Genomic DNA, 15,000 nt, shown 5'->3' with positions numbered 1-15,000 from the left:
AATAATACCCACAGAGACACCCACAGAATAATACCCACAGAGACACCCACAGAATAATACCCACAGAGACACCCACAGAATAATACCCACAGAGACACCCACAGAATAATACCCACAGAGACACCCACAGAATAATACCCACAGAGACACCCACAGACACCCACAGAATAATACCCACAGAAACACCCACAGAATAATACCCACAGAGACACCCACAGAATAATACCCACAGAGACACCCACAGAATAATACCCACAGAGACACCCACAGAATAATACCCACAGAGACACCCACATAATAATACCCACAGAGACACCTACAGAATAATACCCACAGAGACACCCACAGAATAATACCCACAGAGACACCCACAGAATAATACCCACAGAGACACCCACATAGACACCCACAGAATAATACCCACAGAGACACCCACAGAATAATACCCACAGAGACACGCACAGAATAATACCCACAGAATAATACCCACAGAGACACCCACAGAATAATACCCACAGAGACACCCACAGAATAATACCCACAGAGACACCCACAGAATAATACCCACAGAGACACCCACAGAATAATACCCACAGAGACACCCACAGAGACACCCACAGACACCCACACAATAATACCCACAGAGACACCCACAGAATAATACCCACAGAGACACCCACAGAATAATACCCACAGAGACACCCACAGAATAATACCCACAGAGACACCCACAGAATAATACCCATAATACCCACAGAATAATACCCACAGAGACACCCACAGAGACACCCACAGACACCCACACAATAATACCCACAGAGACACCCACAGAATAATACCCACAGAGACACCCACAGAATAATACCCACAGAGACACCCACAGAATAATACCCACAGAGACACACCCACAGAGACATACACACACTGTCTATGAAGCAGTGTGGATAGCTCAGAGGCAGTAAGTCTATTGGTGTACTGTAAAGCCACTGACAGAGTTTCCCATTGACTTGGTCTGTTTTATTGATCTGTTTTATTGATCTGTTTAATTGGTCTGTTTTATTGATCTGTTTTATTGGTCTGTTTTATTGGTCTGTTTTATTGATCTGTTTTATTGGTCTGTTTTATTGATCTGTTTTATTGATCTGTTTTATTGGTCTGTTTTATTGGTCTGTTTTATTGATCTGTTTTATTGGTCTGTTTTATTGGTCTGTTTTATTGATCTGTTTTATCGGTCTGTTTTATTGGTCTGTTTTATAGCTGTGTAGTAATAGGATGGATTTTAGGGCTCTAGTCCCCTGACGTGTGTGTGTGTGTGTGTGTGTGTGTGTGTGTGTGTGTGTGTGTGTGTGTGTGTGTGTGTGTGTGTGTGTGTGTGTGTGTGTGTGTGTGTGTGTGTGTGTGTGTAGGCGGCTGTAGCGTGTAGAAGGGTACGGAGCCTGCAGTCGGCCAATCAGAAGTCTCTCATCAGCCTGTCACCGATCCAGCCCCACAATACACTGCTCCGGCCCGACCCCACAGACTACTGTGACCTGGACCGCAAGATTCTACAGCTGTGTGGTACACACACACACACACACACACATACACACACTTCTCTCTTGGGTAATATAACGGTAATGCAGAAGAACGTTATGAATAAAAGTCTATGAATTTAGATTTGATGCATCTGTCAAAAGAGGGATGAATCTGTGAATAACAACCGGAGTGTGAAAACAGGATAAATACTGTCTTTTCCAGCTTTGCTAAAAGGCTGCCTAGAAACTCATGCATAATAAAACTGACTAGCTGTTGCCCAAGCTTACTGCTCTAGATACTGTGTGTATATATATATTGGGTCGGGTATATATATATGTATATATATATACATTCAGTTGAAGTCAGAAGTTTACATACACTTAGGTTGGAGTCAATAAAACTCGGTTTTCAACCACTCTACACATTTCTTGTTAACAAACTATAGTTTTGGCAAGTCGGTTAGGACATCTACTTTGTGCATGACACAAGTCATTTTTCCAACAATTGTTTACAGACAGATTATTTCACTTATATTTCACTGTATCACAATTCCAGTGGGTCAGAAGTTTACATACACTAAGTTGACTGTGCATTTAAACAGCTTGGAAAATTCCCCAAAATGATGTCATGGCTTTAGAAGCTTCTGATAGGCTAATTTACATCATTTGAGTCACTTGGAGGTGTACCTGTGGATGTATTTCAAGGACTACATTCAAACTCAGTGCCTCTTTGCTTGACATCATGGGAAAATCAAAAGAAATCAGCCAATTGTAGACCTCCACAAGTCTGGTTCATCCTTGAGAGCAATTTCCAAACGCCTGAAGGTACCACGCTCATCTGTACAAACAATAGTACGCAAGTATAAACACCATGGGACCACGCAGCCATCGTACCGCCCAGGAAGGAGACGCGTTCTGTCTCCTAGAGATGAACGTACTTTGGTGTGAAAAGTGCAAATCAATCCCAGAACAACAGCAAAGGACCTTGTAAAGATGCTGGAGGAAACAGGTACAAAAGTACCTATATCCACAGTGAAACGAGTCCTATATCGACATAACCTGAAAGGCCGCTCAACAAGGAAGAAGCAACTGCTCCAAAACCACCATAAAAAAGCCCAGACTACGGTTTGCAACTGCACATGGGGACAAAGTTCGTACTTTTTGGAGAAATGTCCTCTGGTCTGATGAAACAAAAATAGAACTGTTTGGCCATAATGACCATCGTTATGTTTGGAGGAAAAAGGGGGAGGCTTGCAAGCCGAAGAACAGTATCCCAACCGTGAAGCACGGGGGTGGCAGCATCATGTTGTGGGGTGCTTTGCTGCAGAAGGGACTGGTGCACTTCACAAAATAAGTGGCATCATAAGGAGGAAAATTATGTGGATATATTGAAGCAACATCTCAAGACATCAGTCAGGAAGTTAAAGCTTGGTCGCGAATGGGTCTTCCAAATGGACAATGACCCCAAGCATACTTCCAAAGTTGTGGCATAATGGCTTAAGGACAACAAAGTCAAGGTATTGGAGTGGCCATCACAAGGCCCTGACCTCAATCCCATAGAAAATGTGTGGGCAGAACTGAAAAAGCGTGTGCGAGCAAGGAGGCCTACAAACCTGACTCAGTTACACCAGCTCTGTCAGGGGGAATGGGCCAAAATTCCCCCAACTTATTGTGGGAAGCTTGTGGAAAGCTACCCAAAACATTTGACCCAAGTTAAACCATTTAAAGGCAATGCTACCAAATACTAATTGAGTGTATGTAAACTTCTGACCCACTGGGAGTGTGATGAAATAAATAAAAGCTGAAATAAATCATTCTTTCTACTATTATTCTGACATTTCACATGCTTAGAATATAGTGGTAATCCTTACTGACCTAAAACAGGGAATATTTACTAGGATTAAATGTCAGGAATTGTGAAAACTGAGTTTAAATGTATTTGGCTAAGGTGTATGTAAACTTCCGACTTCAACTGTATATATACTATATAGATACACACTCACACTTCCCTCATTCCACTTCTCCTCTGTATAATTATGTCTCTCCATCAGTGGTCAGGACCACACAGCATCATCCTCTTCCTCTCCTTCTCTTCTCTGTCTTCTTTTTCAGTCTCAGGATTCTAACCCTCTGTCTCTTCTGTCCAACCCTAACCCTCCCTGGTTGCTTCTCTGTCCCACTTCATTCATTCTTTCCTTTCGTCTTCCTTGGTTTATTACACATTTCCTCTCATCATTCTTCAATTTTTATCTGTAACCCCCCCCCCCCTCTCTCTCTGTCTCTGTCTCTATCTCTCTGACTCTCTCTTTCTTTCTATCTCTCTCTCTGTCTCTCTCTCTCTCTCTCTCAGGTGAGCTGTATGACCTTGATGCAACTACTCTTCAGCTCAAAGTAATCAATTATGTAAGTACTGTAGATGTCATACCTATCCCTGTACACATGAAGACACACACACACACACACACACACACACACACACACACACACACACACACACTATCCTTTCACCCTCTATTCCGAACACACACAATTTTGTCGACTATTTGTTTTTTTACAAATAACCATTAAAAACTTGAATTAAAAAAAGTTATTGTTTTGGCCTGTGCTTTTGAACATACTCAGATATTTAGAAAAATAGCCGATGTCAGAATACCCGTAGTTCCGTTCTAAATTGAAGACATTTGGGTATGCGAAAAAATAAAGTTTTATAGTAGGTGAATTTTCGAGAATTCAGTATGCTTTAATAAATGCCAGGATGTCATACTTTAATAAATGCCAGGATGTCATACTTTAATAAATGCCAGGATGTCATACTTTAATAAATGCCAGGATGTCATACTTTAATAAATGCCAGGATGTCATACTTTAATAAATGCCAGGATGTCATACTTTAATAAATGCCAGGATGTCATACTTTAATAAATGCCAGGATGCCATACTTTAATAAATGCCAGGATGTCATACTTTAATAAATGCCAGGATGTCATACTTTAATAAATGCCAGGATGTCATACTCATTTAATGGAATGTGTTGCCCACTATTGAGGAAGAGAAGTGTATTTCCAGACACACGTGTGTCTGACAACAGCTGATAATCAGCTGAGGGGAAACGCGCCGTACCAAAATGAACGCATGCCGGGAATCAACGCAAATATTCAACTTTTATTTAACCAGGAAAAGACCCTTGAGGTTAGAAACCCATTTTTGGAGGGGGACCTGGCAAGGAAATAGTTAGCGTGTACACACAATACAATACATTAAAAACAATCACAGTTACACATTAGATGAGTCATTATCAGTAGGCTGAGACTAGTATGCTGTTATTAATTGCTTCTAAATAGTATGTAGTACTATTATTACACAGTATGCAGTTTAAATAAGTAGTAGGCTAGCTAGATTTCAGACATGGAGGTTATTTTGAATGCCAGATACTCAAATACACATGTATTTGAACCCAGGTCTGATAGACCCCCCCCCCCCCATGGAACTCTATTCCACACCAGGTAACTGATGCAAGCAGTAGAACTAGATTTAAAAAGCAGGTAAAAATACACCTTATAGAACAGCAGGGACTGTGAAGCAACACAAAAATGCACAGACACATGCATACACACACATGATAAAATACACACTATACACACACGTACACATGTATTTTGTGTTGTAGATATGTGGTAGTGGAGTATGGGCCTGAGGGCACACACTTAGTGTGCTGTGAATTCTGTAATGAATGTATTCTAATGTTTTTAAAATTGTAAAACTGCCTTCATTTAGCCAAACCCCAGGAAGAGTAGCAAGATAAAAAATAATAATAATAAAATAATAATAAAACAACAACATGGGGATCCATAATAAATACAAATTCACACACACACACACACACACACACACACACACACACACACACACACACACACACACACACACACACACACACACACACACACACGCACAGTTTGCTGTGTATGCTTTGTACTGTATGTTGTATGACTGTGTGTGTGTGGGTGTGTGAATTAGTTCCTGTTAAATCTCTCAGTGGGAAGAGGTAGTGTATTTTCCTGCTGTTCAGTAGAGCAGAGTTGGAGAGCTGTGGACAGCAGGGTTAGAGAGATGTGGACAGCAGGGTTAGAGAGATGTGGACAGCAGGGTTAGAGAGATGTGATCAGCAGGGTTAGAGAGATGTGATCAGCAGGGTTAGAAAGATGTGGAAAGCAGGGTTAGAGATATGTGATCAGCAGGGTTAGAGAGATGTGGACAGCAGGGTTAGAGAGATGTGATCAGCAGAGTTAGAGAGATGTGGACAGCAGGGTTAGAGAGATGTGGACAGCAGGGTTAGAAAGATGTGGAAAGCAGGGTTAGAGAGATGTGATCAGCAGGGTTAGAGAGATGTGGACAGCAGGGTTAGAGCGATGTGATCAGCAGGGTTAGAGAGATGTGATCAGCAGGGTTAGAGAGATGTGGACAGCAGGGTTAGAGAGATGTGATCAGCAGGGTTAGAGAGATGTGGAAAGCAGGGTTAGAGAGATGTGATCAGCAGGGTTAGAGATATGTGGAAAGCAGGGTTAGAGAGATGTGATCAGCAGGGTTAGAGAGATGTGGAAAGCAGGGTTAGAGAGATGTGATCAGCAGGGTTAGAGAGATGTGGAAAGCAGGGTTAGAGAGATGTGATCAGCAGGGTTAGAGAGATGTGGAAAGCAGGGTTAGAGAGATGTGATCAGCAGGGTTAGAGAGATGTGATCAGCAGGGTTAGAGAGATGTGGACAGCAGGGTTAGAAAGATGTGGAAAGCAGGGTTAGAGAGATGTGGACAGCAGGGTTAGAGAGATGTGGACAGCAGGGTTAGAGAGATGTGATCAGCAGAGTTAGAGAGATGTGGAAAGCAGGGTTAGAGAGATGTGATCAGCAGGGTTAGAGAGATGTGGAAAGCAGGGTTAGAGAGATGTGATCAGCAGGGTTAGAGAGATGTGGACAGCAGGGTTAGAGAGATGTGATCAGCAGGGTTAGAGAGATGTGGAAAGCAGGGTTAGAGAGATGTGATCAGCAGGGTTAGAGAGATGTGGAAAGCAGGGTTAGAGAGATGTGATCAGCAGGGTTAGAGAGATGTGATCAGCAGGGTTAGAGAGATGTGGGCAGCAGGGTTAGAAAGATGTGGAAAGCAGGGTTAGAGAGATATGTGATCAGCAAGGTTAGAGAGATGTGGACAGCAGGGTTAGAGAGATGTGATCAGCAGAGTTAGAGAGATGTGGACAGCAGGGTTAGAGAGATGTGGGCAGGAGGGTTAGAGAGATGTGATCAGCAGGGTTAGAGAGATGTGATCAGCAGGGTTAGAGAGATGTGATCAGCAGGGTTAGAGAGATGTGGGCAGCAGGGTTAGAGAGATGTGATCAGCAGGGTTAGAGAGATGTGGACAGCAGGGTTAGAGAGATGTGATCAGCAGGGTTAGAGAGATGTGGACAGCAGGGTTAGAGATATGTGATCAGCAGGGTTAGAGAGATGTGATCAGCAAGGTTAGAGAGATGTGATCAGCAGGGTTAGAGAGATGTGATCAGCAGGGTTAGAGAGATGTAATCAGCAGGGTTAGAGAGATGTAATCAGCAGAGTTAGAGAGATGTGGACAGCAGGGTTAGAGAGATGGGATCAGCAGGGTTAGAGAGATGTGATCAGCAGGGTTAGAGAGATGTGGGCAGCAGGGTTAGAGAGATGTGATCAGCAGGGTTAGAGAGATGTGGGCAGCAGGGTTAGAGAGATGTAATCAGCAGGGTTAGAGAGATGTGATCAGCAGGGTTAGAGAGATGTAATAAGCAGGGTTAGAGAGATGTAATCAACAGAGTTAGAGAGATGTGGGCAGCAGGGTTAGAGAAATGTAATCAGCAGAGTTAGAGAGATGTAATCAGCAGAGTTAGAGAGATGTGATCAGCAGAGTTAGAGAGGTGTGATCAGCAGGGTTAGAGAGATGTAATAAGCAGGGTTAGAGAGATGTGATCAGCAGAGTTAGAGAGATGTGATCAGCAGGGTTAGAGAGATGTAATAAGCAGGGATAGAGAGATGTGATCAGCAGGGTTAGAGAGATGTGATCAGCAGGGTTAGAGGGATGTGATCAGCAGAGTTAGAGAGATGTGATCAGCAGGGTTAGAGAGATGTGATCAGCAGAGTTAGAGAGATGTGATCAGCAGAGTTAGAGAGATGTGGACAGCAGGGTTAGAGGGATGTGATCAGCAGAGTTAGAGAGATGTGATCAGCAGGGTTAGAGAGATGTGATCAGCAGGGTTAGAGAGATGTGATCAGCAGGGTTAGAGAGATGTAATCAGCAGGGTTAGAGAGATGTAATCAGCAGAGTTAGAGAGATGTGGACAGCAGGGTTAGAGAGATGGGATCAGCAGGGTTAGAGAGATGTGATCAGCAGGGTTAGAGAGATGTGGGCAGCAGGGTTAGAGAGATGTGATCAGCAGGGTTAGAGAGATGTAATAAGCAGGGTTAGAGAGATGTAATCAACAGAGTTAGAGAGATGTGGGCAGCAGGGTTAGAGAAATGTAATCAGCAGAGTTAGAGAGATGTAATCAGCAGAGTTAGAGAGATGTGATCAGCAGAGTTAGAGAGGTGTGATCAGCAGGGTTAGAGAGATGTGATCAGCAGGGTTGAGAGATGTAATCAGCAGGGTTAGAGAGATGTGATCAGCAGAGTTAGAGAGATGTGATCAGCAGAGTTAGAGAGATGGGATCAGCAGGGTTAGAGAGATGTGGACAGCAGGGTTAGAGATATGTGATCAGCAGAGTTAGAGAGCTGTGGATAGCAGGGTTAGAGAGATGTGATCAGCAGAGTTAGAGAGATGTGATCAGCAGGGTTAGAGAGGTGTGATCAGCAGAGTTAGAGAGATGTGATCAGCAGAGTTAGAGAGATGTGATCAGCAGGGTTAGAGAGATGTGATCAGCAGGGTTAGAGAGATGTAATCAGCAGGGTTAGAGAGATGTAATCAGCAGAGTTAGAGAGATGTGATCAGCAGAGTTAGAGAGATGTGGACAGCAGGGTTAGAGGGATGTGATCAGCAGAGTTAGAGAGATGTGATCAGCAGAGTTAGAGGGATGTGATCAGCAGAGTTAGAGAGATGTGATCAGCAGGGTTAGAGAGATGTGATCAGCAGAGTTATAGAGATGTGATCAGCAGGGTTAGAGAGATGTAATAAGCAGGGATAGAGAGATGTGATCAGCAGGGTTAGAGAGATGTGATCAGCAGGGTTAGAGAGATGTAATCAGCAGGGTTAGAGAGATGTGATCAGCAGAGTTAGAGAGATGTGATCAGCAGAGTTAGAGAGATGTGATCAGCAGGGTTAGAGAGATGTGATCAGCAGGGTTAGAGAGATGTAATCAGCAGGGTTAGAGAGATGTGATCAGCAGGGTTAGAGAGATGTGATCAGCAGAGTTAGAGAGATGGGATCAGCAGGGTTAGAGAGATGTGGACAGCAGGGTTAGAGAGCTGTGGATTGCAGGGTTAGAGAGATGTGATCAGCAGGGTTAGAGAGATGTGATCAGCAGAGTTAGAGAGATGTGATCAGCAGGGTTAGAGAGGTGTGATCAGCAGGGTTAGAGAGATGTGATCAGCAGAGTTAGAGAGATGTGATCAGCAGGGTTAGAGAGATGTGATCAGCAGGGTTAGAGAGATGTAATCAGCAGGGTTAGAGAGATGTAATCAGCAGAGTTAGAGAGATGTGGACAGCAGGGTTAGAGGGATGTGATCAGCAGAGTTAGAGAGATGTGATCAGCAGGGTTAGAGAGATGTGATCAGCAGAGTTAGAGAGATGTGATCAGCAGGGTTAGAGAGACGTGATCAGCAGGGTTAGAGAGATGTGATCAGCAGAGTTAGAGAGATGTGATCAGCAGGGTTAGAGAGATGTGATCAGCAGAGTTAGAGAGATGTGGACAGCAGGGTTAGAGAGATGTGATCAGCAGAGTTAGAGAGATGTGATCAGCAGGGTTAGAGAGATGTGATCAGCAGAGTTAGAGAGATGTGATCAGCAGGGTTAGAGAGATGTGATCAGCAGGGATAGAGAGATGTGATCAGCAGAGTTAGAGAGATGTGGGCAGCAGGGTTAGAGGGATGTGATTAGTAGAGTTAGAGAGATGTGGACAGCGGAGTTAGAGAGATGTGATCAGCAGAGTTAGAGAGATGTGATCAGCAGGGTTAGAGAGATGTGATCAGCAGGGTTAGAGAGATGTGATCAGCAGAGTTAGAGAGATGTGGGCAGCAGGGTTAGAGAGATGTGATCAGCAGGGTTAGAGAGATGTGGGCAGCAGGGTTAGAGGGATGTGATTAGTAGAGTTAGAGAGATGTGGACAGCGGAGTTAGAGAGATGTGATCAGCAGAGTTAGAGAGATGTGATCAGCAGGGTTAGAGAGATGTGATCAGCAGAGTTAGTGGGATGTGATCAGTAGAGTTAGAGAGATGTGGACAGCAGGGTTAGAGAGATGTGGGCAGGAGGGTTAGAGAGATGTAATCAGCAGAGTTAGAGAGATGTGATCAGCAGGGTTAGAGAGATGTGGGCAGCAGGGTTAGAGAGATGTGATCAGCAGGGTTAGAGATATGTGATCAGCAGGGTTAGAGAGATGTGATCAGCAGGGTTAGAGAGATGTGATCAGCAGAGTTAGAGAGATGTGATCAGCAGGGTTAGAGAGATGTGATCAGCAGGGTTAGAGAGATGTGATCAGCAGAGTTAGAGAGATGTGGGCAGCAGGGTTAGAGGGATGTGATTAGTAGAGTTAGAGAGATGTGGACAGCGGAGTTAGAGAGATGTGATCAGCAGAGTTAGAGAGATGTGATCAGCAGGGTTAGAGAGATGTGATCAGCAGGGTTAGTGGGATGTGATCAGTAGAGTTAGAGAGATGTGGACAGCAGGGTTAGAGAGATGTGGGCAGGAGGGTTAGAGAGATGTAATCAGCAGAGTTAGAGAGATGTGATCAGCAGGGTTAGAGAGATGTGGGCAGCAGGGTTAGAGATATGTGATCAGCAGGGTTAGAGAGATGTGATCAGCAGGGTTAGAGAGATGTGATCAGCAGAGTTAGAGAGATGTGATCAGCAGGGTTAGAGAGACGTGATCAGCAGGGTTAGAGAGATGTGATCAGCAGAGTTAGAGAGATGTGATCAGCAGGGTTAGAGAGATGTGATCAGCAGAGTTAGAGAGATGTGGACAGCAGGGTTAGAGGGATGTGATCAGCAGAGTTAGAGAGATGTGATCAGCAGGGTTAGAGAGATGTGATCAGCAGAGTTAGAGAGATGTGATCAGCAGGGTTAGAGAGATGTGATCAGCAGGGATAGAGAGATGTGATCAGCAGAGTTAGAGAGATGTGGGCAGCAGGGTTAGAGGGATGTGATTAGTAGAGTTAGAGAGATGTGGACAGCGGAGTTAGAGAGATGTGATCAGCAGAGTTAGAGAGATGTGATCAGCAGGGTTAGAGAGATGTGATCAGCAGAGTTAGAGGGATGTGGGCAGCAGGGTTAGAGAGATGTGATCAGCAGAGTTAGAGAGATGTGGGCAGCAGGGTTAGAGGGATGTGATTAGTAGAGTTAGAGAGATGTGGACAGCGGAGTTAGAGAGATGTGATCAGCAGAGTTAGAGAGATGTGATCAGCAGGGTTAGAGAGATGTGATCAGCAGAGTTAGTGGGATGTGATCAGTAGAGTTAGAGAGATGTGGACAGCAGGGTTAGAGAGATGTGGGCAGGAGGGTTAGAGAGATGTAATCAGCAGAGTTAGAGAGATGTGATCAGCAGGGTTAGAGAGATGTGGGCAGCAGGGTTAGAGAGATGTGATCAGCAGGGTTAGAGATATGTGATCAGCAGGGTTAGAGAGATGTGATCAGCAGGGTTAGAGAGATGTGATCAGCAGAGTTAGAGAGATGTGATCAGCAGGGTTAGAGAGATGTGATCAGCAGGGTTAGAGAGATGTGATCAGCAGAGTTAGAGAGATGTGGGCAGCAGGGTTAGAGGGATGTGATTAGTAGAGTTAGAGAGATGTGGACAGCGGAGTTAGAGAGATGTGATCAGCAGAGTTAGAGAGATGTGATCAGCAGGGTTAGAGAGATGTGATCAGCAGGGTTAGTGGGATGTGATCAGTAGAGTTAGAGAGATGTGGACAGCAGGGTTAGAGAGATGTGGGCAGGAGGGTTAGAGAGATGTAATCAGCAGAGTTAGAGAGATGTGATCAGCAGGGTTAGAGAGATGTGGGCAGCAGGGTTAGAGATATGTGATCAGCAGGGTTAGAGAGATGTGATCAGCAGGGGTAGAGAGATGTGATCAGCAGGGTTAGAGAGATGTGATCAGCAGGGTTAGAGAGATGTGATCAGCAGGGTTAGAGAGATGTGATCAGCAGGGTTAGAGAGATGTGATCAGCAGAGTTAGAGAGATGTGATCAGCAGGGTTAGAGAGATGTGATCAGCAGAGTTAGAGAGATGTGGGCAGCAGGGTTAGAGGGATGTGATCAGCAGAGTTAGAGAGATGTAATCAGCAGAGTTAGAGAGATGTGATCAGCAGAGTTAGAGAGATTTGATCAGCAGGGTTAGAGAGATGTGATCAGCAGAGTTAGAGAGATGTGATCAGCAGGGTTAGAGAGATGTGATCAGCAGAGTTAGAGAGAGGTGGGCAGCAGGGTTAGAGGGATGTGATTAGTAGAGTTAGAGAGATGTGGACAGCGGAGTTAGAGAGATGTGATCAGCAGAGTTAGAGAGATGTGGACAGCAGAGTTAGAGAGATGTGATCAGCAGAGTTAGAGAGATGTAATCAGCAGGGTTAGAGAGATGTGATCAGCAGGGTTAGAGAGATGTGGACAGCGGAGTTAGAGAGATGTGATCAGCAGAGTTAGAGAGATGTGATCAGCAGGGTTAGAGAGATGTGATCAGCAGGGTTAGAGAGATGTGGACAGCGGAGTTGGAGAGATGTGGACAGAATACATCCACAGTTGTTTAAAACTGGGTGGACCAAGGCAGGCACGGATGGACGGATGGATTTCTGATTAAGAGACTCTGCTTTGATGGACAGACTGACATAATTAAATATTGGTGTATTGATTAGATAATGTGTATATATCATTAGTCATGTATTAATGAGATAATGTGTATATATTATTAGTCATGTATTGATGAGATAATGTGTATATATTATTAGTCATGTATTAATGAGATAATGTGTATATATTATTAGTCATGTATTAATGAGATAATGTATATATCATTAGTAATGTATTAATGAGATAATGTATATATTATCAGTCATGTATTAATGAGATAATGTGTATATATTATTAGTCATGTATTAATGAGATAATGTATATATTATTAGTCATGTATTAATGAGATAATGTATATATCATTAGTAATGTACTGGTTGTTTTGTCTCCTCAGTTGCAGCAGCAGACCCAGTCTCAGTGCTGCTGTCTGCTACTGGTGTCTGAGGACAACCACCAGCTCTTCTGTCAGGTACGTCCTCGTACCATCTCTCAATGGGAGTCCTCCCTGCTTTAGTAAAGGTTCAATTAATAATAACTTATACCACGTGAGTCTGATAACAGGGTATTCCTCCATTAGAACGGTACCTAAGGAATCTAAGAACCTGTGTACGTCTGACCTCTCTTCTCCTCAGGTGGTTGGAGACAAAGTTCTGGAGGAGGAGATCAGCTTCCCTGTGAGTCCTGACCCCTAACCCTTGACCCCTAACCCCTGACTCATGACACATGTTTCTGCCCCTAAACGTTTCAGGAATATGAGACTTTGATACGGGGAAATGAAGAGGCAAGAGGATAAATGATCATGTATATCTCTCCTTCCAGCTGATGTTTGGGCGCTTTGGGCAGGTGGTGGAGAAGAAGAAATCCATCACTCTTCAGGACGTCACTGCGGTGAGTGACCTTGATCCTAGACTGTGAAAAGCATCTCTCCATGAGGATCGATGTGGATGCAGTCCAGCTAGATCCTAACTCTTTCTCTTTCTTTGCACACACAAGTACACTACCGGTCTAAAGTTTGGACACACCTACTCATTCAAGGGTTTTTCTTTATTTTTACTATTTTCTACATTGTAGAATAATAGTGAAGACATCAAAACTATGAAAAAACACATATGGAATCATGTAGTAACCAAAAAAGTGTTAAACAAATCAAAATATATTTAATATTTTAGATTCTTTAATTTGCCACCCTTGCATTTCAATTAACACGTGTGCCTTGTTAAAAGTACATTTGTGGAATTTCTTTCCTTCTTAATGTATTTGAGCCAGTCATTTGTGTTTTGACAAGGTAGGGGGGTATACAGAAGATAGCCCTATTTGGTAAAAGACCAAGTCCATATTATGGCAAGAACAACTCAAATAAGCAAAGACAAACGACAGTCCATCATTACTTTAAGACATGAAGGTCAGTCAATACGGAATATTTCAGGACTTTGAAAGTTTCTTCAAGTGCAGTCGCAAAAACAATTAAGTGCTATGATGAAACTGGCTCTCATGAGGACCACCACAGGAATGGAAGACCCAGAGTTACCTCTGCTGCAGAGGATAAGTTCATTAGAGTTACCAGCCTCAGAATTGCAGCCCAAATAATTGCTTCAGAGAGTTCAAGTAACAGACACATCTCAACATCAACTGTTCAGAGGAGACTGTGTGAATCAGGCCTTCATGGTCGAATTGCTGCAAAGAATCCACTACTAAAGGACACTAATAATAAGAAGAGACTTGCTTGGGCCAAGAACAATGGACATTAGACCAGTGGAAATTCCTCCTTTGGTCTGTAGTCCAAATCGGAGATTTTTGGTTCCAACCGCCGTGTCTTTGTGAAACGTGATGTGGGTGAACGGATGATCTCCACATGTGTATTTCACACCGTGAAGCATGGAGGAGGTGTGATGGTGTGGGGGTGCTTTGCTGGTGACACTGTCTGTGATTTATTTAGAATTCAAGGTACACTTAACCAGCATGGCTACCACAGTATTCTGCAGCGATACGCCATCCCATCTGGTTTGAGCTTAGTGGGACTATCATTTGTTTTTCAACAGGACAATGACCCAACACACCTTTGAAAGGGCTATTTTACCAAGAAGGAGAGTGATGGAGTGCTGCATCAGATGACCTGGCATCCACAATCAAATTGAGAAGGTTTGGGATGAGTCGGACCACAGAGTGAAGGAAAAGCAGCCAACAATTGCTCAGCATATGTGGGAACTCATTCAAGACTGTTGGAAAAGCATTCCAGGTGAAATTGGTTGAGAGAATGCCAAGAGTGTGCAAAGCTGTCATAAATGCAAAGGGTGGCTACTTTGAAAACAGTAAATCTAAAATATATTTTGATTTGTTTAACACTTTTTTGACGTCTTCACTATTATTCTACAATGTAGAAAATAGTAACAATAAAGAAAAAGTATTGAATGAGTAGGTGTTCTAAAACTTTTGACCGGTACTGTATGCTAAGACGTCAGCAGTCTTGTTCTCATTCTAAATGTGATCCTTCCTCCC

At 43.5% G+C, this 15,000-nt stretch overlaps 1 protein-coding gene across 1 annotated transcript in view; it reads left to right on the top strand.

The window, feature by feature from the left end:
- LOC120037219 (cGMP-dependent 3',5'-cyclic phosphodiesterase-like) overlaps positions 1 to 15,000 on the top strand; it is a gene marked incomplete at its 5' end in the record, with an annotated part of 42,265 nt that overhangs the window by 2,134 nt on the left and 25,131 nt on the right. Inside the window, 5 exons of the mRNA XM_038983396.1 lie at positions 1,485 to 1,557; positions 3,865 to 3,917; positions 12,899 to 12,973; positions 13,137 to 13,178; positions 13,324 to 13,392. Of these exons, the coding sequence (XP_038839324.1) occupies positions 1,485 to 1,557; positions 3,865 to 3,917; positions 12,899 to 12,973; positions 13,137 to 13,178; positions 13,324 to 13,392 (312 nt within the window). The remainder of the gene's footprint in view (positions 1 to 1,484; positions 1,558 to 3,864; positions 3,918 to 12,898; positions 12,974 to 13,136; positions 13,179 to 13,323; positions 13,393 to 15,000) is intronic.

The sequence above is a fragment of the Salvelinus namaycush genome, unplaced genomic scaffold (assembly GCF_016432855.1).
Source record: "Salvelinus namaycush isolate Seneca unplaced genomic scaffold, SaNama_1.0 Scaffold1638, whole genome shotgun sequence".
In the NCBI taxonomy this organism is placed as follows: domain Eukaryota; kingdom Metazoa; phylum Chordata; class Actinopteri; order Salmoniformes; family Salmonidae; genus Salvelinus; species Salvelinus namaycush.
This window is presented reverse-complemented; position numbering and strand designations above follow the sequence as displayed.